Consider the following 9,275-nt stretch of genomic DNA (forward strand, 5'->3'; position numbering starts at 1 on the left):
AGAGTGCTGTGGTGGTTCCCAGAGGCTAGGCAGAAAGGAAAGTTGGATAGTTACTAAGCTATCAGTTTTTAAAACTCTTGACATATTTTACTGTTCTTGTGCTCTTTATAATTAGTACTAGAATAAATCAATTTGTTCCTGTTTACTCCCTTTTTAGAAACAATCTAATTATCAATTTTCTTGTACATTTCATCATCTTATAAGTAAATGAGAAATAAATACAATTCTAGTTCTAGTCCTATGCTTATGTTATTTCAATGATAAATACATCAGTGTTACTAATTTTAAATGTTCATTCTGGCACAAAACAAGGATAATGCAAACCTAGAGACTATCACTTGTGAAATGAATGTTATTAACACAGGTTTCTTTGCATAACTACTAACATATAATTGAGAGTATAATTTTACCTGCGAAAATTGCTTTCTACAACTTGTCATAGTTTTACACATATACAGGATAATTACATCATTTCTTTCCAATGAAAGGAAATTGTAAAAATGCAGGAATGAGTTCACTTTGGAAGTTACAATCACTTAGAACAATTTAATCCAAATTATACGGATAAATTTATGCATTAAATGTTCTATTATATGTGAATAAAATGTTTCTTTTGACAGTTCTGGGTACAGAGATTGTCCATAAACATAACTTCAAACACACACATACACACGCAAACAAAGAAGCATAAAGTAAATTGTTTAATAATAGAAAATATATCTAATATTCTATCTTAATTTTTTTCACATCTCTTTGTACATTCGTTTACCATACTTATCCAAAATGACCTTTGACAGCTACAAATTTTCCTCACAGAAGTAACTCCTACCTCTCATTTTCTCAGAATAATCATATATTTTTCTGCTTTGCTACTGTACCTCACACACACTTCTATGATTGTGCAGAAATACAATAATGACATATCAAGTGGAATTCATGTATAAGATACACCCTTGATATTGGAAGCACTACTAGGAGGTGATAAATCTCTTCTTATTTATATTCCTAGCTCTAAGGACAAAGCTTGGCATACCTGTTCAGTATGTATTTATTGACTAAATACAGGTTCACTCTAAATAAAATAAATAACTTTCAAAAGTCAATTCTATCAAAAATAAAATTCATATCACTTTATCAAAATTATGGTATAGTATAAATACATACACATTAGAGTAATACAAACCCAAGGCACACATGCTACATATCCTAAGTACATATACAAATTTAATCAAATATGCAAAATGGGGGCTTCCACTCTGTTATCACTGATCCTATCAGTACTGGGAAAGGTCAAAATAGCACAACAGGAGAATTTACTCATCTGAAATTAATTTATAAGGTAAGACTCTAAGTGCTTGTTATGAAAGCAAAGTGTTTATTTTCTTTAAATGAAAATAACTGATTCGTTGATTCACCATCTCATTTTTGTACTCTTTTTTAAAGTAAAAGTAATATATAAGTAATATATACCCACTGATAAGAAATGTACACAATATAAAAAAGAGTAAAGAACCAATTTTAAAAATCAACTGTACTCCTACAAACATAGGGATATACATTCCAGTGTAAAAAAATATTGGTGTATTTCAATTCAAACATTTGTGAATAGGTATATGTCTGTTTATATGTATTCACAAAAAGTGCTGGTATAATGTGAACCATATGGAAGATAAAGATTTTAGTCTGTTCACTGTGTCTTATTATCAAGTCTTTATTTAAAAGTAAAAATAAAAAATAATATAAACATAAAGCTAAATGTGAAATTTTAAAGTATTTTAAAATTCTGTGATTATTATATTTTAATACCTGTATTATAACTTATTACATGCATGAACCATAGGTTAGTTAACTGACTCCTTTAATTGGATTTAGAGCATACTTTTAAACTATATTTGTTTATAAATTATTCTGTTAATAATCTTTGCATTAATCTATGCTGAAATTTCTAAGATAATCTTTTATGATATTCAGATTTAAAGCTATCTACATTTTTAAGGATAAGATTTAAGGATATCTACTTCTGCAGTTATAAGATTCAATGTTTTCACCACATAGATTAGTGAAATTCATTACTTGACTAAGCATGTGTTATGATGTATCAGAATTCTGCAATGAAACCTGAGTCCAAAAATTAATGAAAATGTTTTACTGATGTTCGATATATTTCTAATTGTAGACTAAATTAAATAAATAGTATGTTTTGCAGAGTCAAAGTTTGGAAGTCATAAGAAATGCTGGGTATGGGAATCAATATATCAGCCTTCTTTTATCACTCAAATATAATGCAGTTCATTATAAGAAAACCTATTCATTTTTATTTCCTGAAAGCTTAATGTACATAGTATGAATCATTCTAACAGCAAAATACATAATAGGAAGTAACAAAAAATACATTAAGTATACAAGAATAGGGCACTGTGTGAGACACATAATGTTAGTGGGTTTTCTTGTTTGATTTTCTTTTATTTCAGTTTTAGTGCCTCTTTTCTTAGATTTTAGAAACTGTTTCGAATAGCAGGAAATTGTAAAAACAGAATCTTTATTTGAAACCTCTCAATACATAATGACATGAAAAGCACCCTCATTTTGTGATTTCGTGTTAGAGAGATTAAGTTGTTTTTTTTTTTAATTTTCTTAAATCCCAAACTGGAATATAATAAAAGAATGAGAAAAAGATTTTTGAGGGACTGGTGAGAACTACACAGCTTTTATTAAATAAACAGATTGATAATTGCATAATTCAATTGCTGTTTTAACAGAAGAACAATACAGATTATCTATTACTTTGTTCTAAGTAGTTTTCATAAGAGATTATAGAACAGAATTTATCTCAGAGACTTGTCTTTCTAAACTACATGCTCACTACATCTATTTCTTAATACATATAGAAGATATGAATGATGGAGCCCTGAGTAACTAAGCACATTATGTGAAAATACAATTGAGTTAAAAATGCATTTTTCTTCCAGTTTTAAAATTACTTCTAATGTTAAACTATTGGGAAGCAAGGCAAGCAATCCATGTCCAATTGCACAGCTCTTTAACGTCGTGGAAAATAAGTATTAAAATTAGATCCAAGCTAAACAAGGACAGGTCACTGGAGTGGAGTGAGCATTTTGATGCAAATGGAAAGAGAAAGACTTTCTGTAATAGTGAAAGAAGCAATGAACCCGAGCAAAGAATGACCGTCTATGAGAATCCTGTACTCACATATAGAATACACAGCTCCTATCTCCTCTTAGGCTCTGTCCAAACTCATTAGAAAGCTAATTGCAACTGTCTGTTCAAATACTGGAGAACAGCAATTGCTTTTTTCCCCCCTTTCTTCCCTATTCCATTCACAGGTAATCTCTGTACTATGTCTGCTTATGATAAGCGAAGAACATGCAAACCTTGAATTCCCTGTAACCACTGGACTATTCACTGCTAGAATGAAATAGAATCTATTATATTTAAAGTAGATTTAATTTTTTAAGGCACTGTAATTCTTGGTGGGAGTTAGGGTATATTAATGGTAAAACTTTTAGGAGAGGATTACTTTTCTGTCTGAGAAGCCAAATCAATGCAAGTCATTTCTAAATAGTCTGGGCATTCACAGAGTTAACCCTTTAACATGCTCCATTGCAAAAATTTGTTTCTACCTTAGACATTTAAGGGCATATTCTTCACAGATATTATGACTGTAACTCAACTGTCATCATCATGACAACTGTAGTTTTATTATTAACTTTCTAATACAATTGTCAGCATTATCCTAAGTTAATTTTATGTATCCTAAATATGTGATATGCTAAGCATATTAAACTAACATGTAAATCTAACCTAAAGGTATGTTCCTTAATACAAATTAAAGATGATAGGAGAGAATACGCACAGTTTTGAAGTTAGAGTCCTAGCTCTGATACCTTCTATGTGATAGTTCATCACCTTTCAAATGAAAATAAAATACCAACAACACAGTATTACTTCAAATAATAATAATATAATAAATAAGGCATTTCCAACAATGTAAGACACAGAGCGATTTCCTATGATATATATTTTTATATTTTTACAAACATGAAGCCCTTTCTGAAACTTCTGTTTCATATATCAAATTTTGGTTCTTTCCCTCCTAGATTACCATGTATATTTATGTTCTTTAGGCAGTTGAAAACATCTTTTGAAGATTTCAAATGCCATCACCCTTAGTCAAAGGACTTTTTTCCTACATTAGTTTCCATAGCTTATGGTAAACCAGATAGAAAAAAATGCTTATTTTCCCCATAATCTCTGATGGGCATCTTTTAAATAATTTTATCCCCCCAAACAACCATAGATTACTTATCATCATAGCATATTGTATAACCACCAAAGTTGAAATCAAAGGAAACATTAACATAACTGTAAATATGATCTTCAAGGCTTTAATTCACTGATCACTTTATAACTTATTCAGGATAATAAATAACTTTTATTATTTAATCTACATTTTCATGTACAACCCAAAGTCATTTGCAAGTTTCAAGACTATTATTATTTACCTTCAACTAATTTGTCCATATATTGCTTTCTTGTTTCTTAACTAACCCACAATTATATCAAATAGCAGAGGATAAACCAACTTTCAAAGTACCTGTTGCAGTCTTTTTTGTTGTTGCTGTTACAGTCATTTTAAAATATCAAATGCAATATTGTTTTGCCTTGCACAAAAGTACAACTATTTTTAGAAGATTCCTAATCCTAATTTTAAGTCATTATTTATCAGGCTTCAATAGAAAATCAAAAATAAAAAAATAAGACAAAATTAAAAAACAAAAATATACTTGCTGATTCTTGTGATATTCATAGATATTAATGCTATTGTGAAATACTTGGATTATTTATGAAGCCCAATTTAAGCCCTAATCCAATAGAAAACAGTTAGTAAACATTTATCAATGATGTAAGGCTCATTTTTATACAGTGTCACTAAGAGCTTTGACAATTGTATCATGTTGTAAATATTTTCAGGTATAATCAATAAACTTCAATATGTTGTAAAATTGTAGAGCAATATTTAACAGTGCCATGTGTTTAAACTTCTCATTTGGTGGATTTTTTTTCTTGTTTAAGTAAATTTTATTCTGCTGTAAGCGAAAAATGTGGTACTCAAACCCCAAATTCCCTTTGCAAAGATGATTCTTTTTTTTTTAATTTATTTTTTTGAGAGAGAGAAGGGGAGTGAGCACAAGCTGGGGGAGGGGCAGAGGGAAAGGGAGAAGCAGAATCCTCTGCTGAGCAGAGAGCCCAATGAAGGGTTCTATCCCAGGACCTTGAGATCGTGATCCAAGCCAAAGGCAGATGCTTAACTTACTGAGCCTCCCAGGTGCCCCTGCAGTAATGATTCTTAGAAAAATAAACAAATACAGACATGTAATATGCTTACATGTGTATGTCACACTTGTCTTCACCATTTAACTTCCTCATCTATGAAAGATAGACTATCCATACATCTGTAGCAATGAAATGTTAAAGATATTTCTTACAGTATTTGCAGCCTCTTTATAAAAGAAATTTCCAGTCAGACACATTAAATGGAAATTCATTTTGATACACACTTAAGTAAATTGTAAGGATTTATATTTTATGAAAATTAATAATTACTTAAGAGATTCTTTTACATAATTCATAGGTTTATTTCTATTATATTTTTGGCCCTTGTGATTAATAGATAATTTAACAGTTTAATGAATCCCTCAAAAATCACATTTCTTATTTAATAAAACATAGAAACTTGCAGATAGTGATATCTGTGATGGTACTTCTTTTGATAGGATATTTTACTTACCAAAATTATTAACTATGTAGACTATTACCATTTTTATATTGGAGATATCCAAGGCAATATAAGTTGTAATTCACAGAAATCATGTTTCCTCTAATTTGTACCTACGTCCAGAAGGATAAGAATATTCACCACTAGTGATAATAAACACACACATGATAGAGACATGAAATCAGTAAGAAAATCTGTGATAATAATTAAGTCCCTGAAAACTCATGTCCTATGGTGACTTAACATGCCTCTCCTGACGCTTATCTTGTTTTGGTTAAATACAATCTATTCTTTTAGCCATTTTTATTTGAGTTGGTACCTATCACAATCTGTGTCAGATGTTTTATATCATCTATATGAGTACTGTCCAATATGGAACAGTCCAGGTCTATGAAAATGGAAATGTTCAAGATATACTCTTTCCATTATGACAGTCACTGGTGACATGTGGTTGTGGAGTACTTGAGATGTGGCAAATGTGACTGAAGAACTGAATTTTCTAAATTTTACTTAATTTAATAACTATATTTAAATAGTTATATGTGTCTTATTTCTCCTGCACTGGAGAGCTTAGATAGAGGGTTCTTCCTAAAACCAATCACAAAAGTCTAGATGTGATATGAATAGTCCTTATGCTAGACATATCTCTACATTACTGTGTTATAAGTCAGTTCTCTGTAAGCAGACACTGAGAAGTTTGGCATGCTGGATATTCATTGGGAATTAATAACTGCAGAAGGAAGGGGGAATAAGGTTTAGGTAGATAGAGTAGCCAGCATGTGACGTCTGCTGGAGAAATAAGTCCTAAGCCAAACCACCGAGGAGTTCTGGAGAGACCATTTCTCTTTCTATTATTCAGATGCACTTTTTCATACACAATCAAGGAAAAGGATCTACAACATTCTAGTTTCCTTGCTCCCTGTGGGAAACTAAGAAAGCTGGTGAGAAAAACCACAACCCCATCACTGACACTAGTCTTGAGGTGTCAACTTATATTATTTTCCATTCATTCTAGATCCCTTTCATTATCAGCTAACATTTTTATTGGTATTTGTGACCCAACCAGTGGCACAACCTAGACCCTCCAAGCCAAACAGTCTGTGCTCCTAGTCATCATGCCTATTTAACACCAGGGCTGCTGCACTTGCTCATTCATACTGAAAACTGGGCAATGATCACTTGAATATCACGCATATTCTTGTGACACCGGTTTGGCTGCACTGTCATTTGGTGGACTGTGGTCTTCTAACGGGCTCAAAAGCAAGCAAGGGTACTTTTAAAAATGAATATAGTTTTGAAATCATCCTAAACATCCCAGAAATTGATCTGAAGGCTGACAGAACAAACTCAACAACTAAAGGGAGAGAAGAGGCCACATCAAGGAAGATAGGAAGTATAGAGATGTAGTTTAGGGGAAAAGTGGATTGCTTTTGCTGTGGTGGGGAGGGAGCTGTGATCATGGAAAAGGATGAGAGAGAGGAGCACACAAGGAAACTCATAAGGAGAGCACTTCCCTAAAGTCATTGGCTTAGAAAAAGAGAGGGGCTGAATTTCATGAGTTCTTGCAACCAGCAGGGTTTAAAGCCTGGAGTTTTAAAGGTCAGTGGGATTAGCTGGGATAGAGTCTAGAGGGCACTGCACAAGGGAGAGGGCACTCTCCCTTGCTCTCTGCCCCTCCATCATTTGTTCTCTCTCTCTCTCTCTCTCTGTCTCCCTCTCTCTAAAATAAACAAATAAATCCTTAAAAATAAATAAATAAAATAAGTGTCTTTCAGGCAGCATATAAATGGGTTGTTTTTTGTTTTTTTTTGTTTGTTTTTTTTTAATTCACTCTGACACTATCTTTTGACTGGAGCATTCAGTCCATTTACATCCAAAGTAATTATTGACAGATTATGTATTTAGTTCCATTTTATTTGTTTTGTCATTTTTTCTGGAGAGTTCTCTGATTCTTTCCTGTCTGTGTCGCTTTTGGTATCTCTTTTGCACTCTAAGAGTCCCCTTTTATATTTCCTACAGGGCTGGTTTTGTGGTCACAGACTCCTTTAGTTTGCTTTTGTTTTTGTTCTGTTTTATTTATTTATTTATTTATTTATTTATTTATTTATTTATTTTCTAGGAAACTCTTTATATCTCCCATTCGGCACTTTGAATATATCATGTCACTCTTTTCTGACTTGCTATTGAGAAACTTTGATGGATGTTCTCTGTGGCTTCTGAATCTGGATATCTGTTTCCTTCCCCAGATTAAGGAAGCTTTCTGTTATTATTTCTTAAAATAAATTTTCTGCCCTATTTTCTCTCTTTTCTTCTCCTAGCACTCCTATAATATAAATGTTATTCAGGTGATGGAGTCACTGAATTCCCTAAGTCTGTTCTCATGTTGCATAATTCTTCTTTCTTTTGTTCAGCTTCATTATTTTCCATTATTTTGTCTTCTAGGTCACTAATTTGTTCCTCTGCTTCTTCCAGCTTATTGTTCATTGTCTAGCCTATTGTTCATTGCATCAAGCTTGTTTCCAATCTTTATCTTTCATTGATTCTTTTTTGTTATGAGCCCCACCCAAGCAATAGTCTTTCATGTGACCCAGTATATGTGTTGAAATAGTATTTCAATATATGGGATATGCTGCCTCCAGAATATTAAAAGCCTTATTGGGTATTATATTTACTATACTCTGTCTTCATGGAAGGAAATTCAAGGTATAATAAATTAACTCATACTTTGAAAGGGATGTTCCAGTTCATATCTGATCATTGGACCCTTAAAAATTTTATCGATGCTGCAGGTTACTGATTTTTCATAAGGATTATCTTTCATTTCTGAAATATATATGTCTTATCTAGTTCTCCACTTTTTGTTCATCTAACCTAATAAGCATAATACCATGAAAGAGGCTGAGCAATATAATATTCTACAGAATATTCAGAAAGTTCAGATCTCTTCAGACTCTATTATGACATATAGCTGGATAATTAACATACTTCTGGGATAAAATCATACTTCTGGGATAAAACTCCATGTGATTGCAAAATTTCTCATCTCTTTTTCTGACCTGAATAAAAAAATAATGCATTTTTCAAATCAGTGGCCACATGTTATGTGCCTGAGGCATTTTAAATCTAGCAGAGTGGCTTCAACTGTGGAGGAGATGTGGTAAGGGCTTATTTCATTGAGTTTGTAGGCTGCTGTCATACTCCAGTATTCATCTGATTTTGAAGGACCAGAGTTGTTAATAAAATGAGGATATAATGAGGATAACCACCATACATCATTAGATCTTTAAAGGTGACCCTCATTTCCAGAATCTCCTGAAGGTACGTTATTAATTTTTACTTACTATAATGACCAGAGATAGCAGTTTCAGAGGCTTTCACATGCTCTCTTCAAACCCTTACTTTGAAGGCCATGAACCCAATGGGTGGATTGTGTCAACTACCAAGTATGTGCATTCCGGAAATGGGTATGTAATCATAT

At 32.2% G+C, this 9,275-nt stretch overlaps 1 protein-coding gene across 1 annotated transcript in view; it reads right to left on the bottom strand.

Annotated features, from left to right (window-relative positions):
• LOC112649712 (chorion-specific transcription factor GCMa-like) overlaps positions 1-8,618 on the bottom strand; it is a 77,098-nt gene extending 68,480 nt beyond the window's left edge. Inside the window, 1 exon segment of the mRNA XM_049115947.1 lies at positions 8,522-8,618. Coding sequence (XP_048971904.1) covers positions 8,522-8,618 — 97 coding nt within the window.
• Between the last annotated feature and the right edge of the window lie 657 nt (positions 8,619-9,275).

The sequence above is a fragment of the Canis lupus genome, chromosome 11 (genome assembly GCF_003254725.2).
Source record: "Canis lupus dingo isolate Sandy chromosome 11, ASM325472v2, whole genome shotgun sequence".
Classification (NCBI taxonomy): domain Eukaryota; kingdom Metazoa; phylum Chordata; class Mammalia; order Carnivora; family Canidae; genus Canis; species Canis lupus.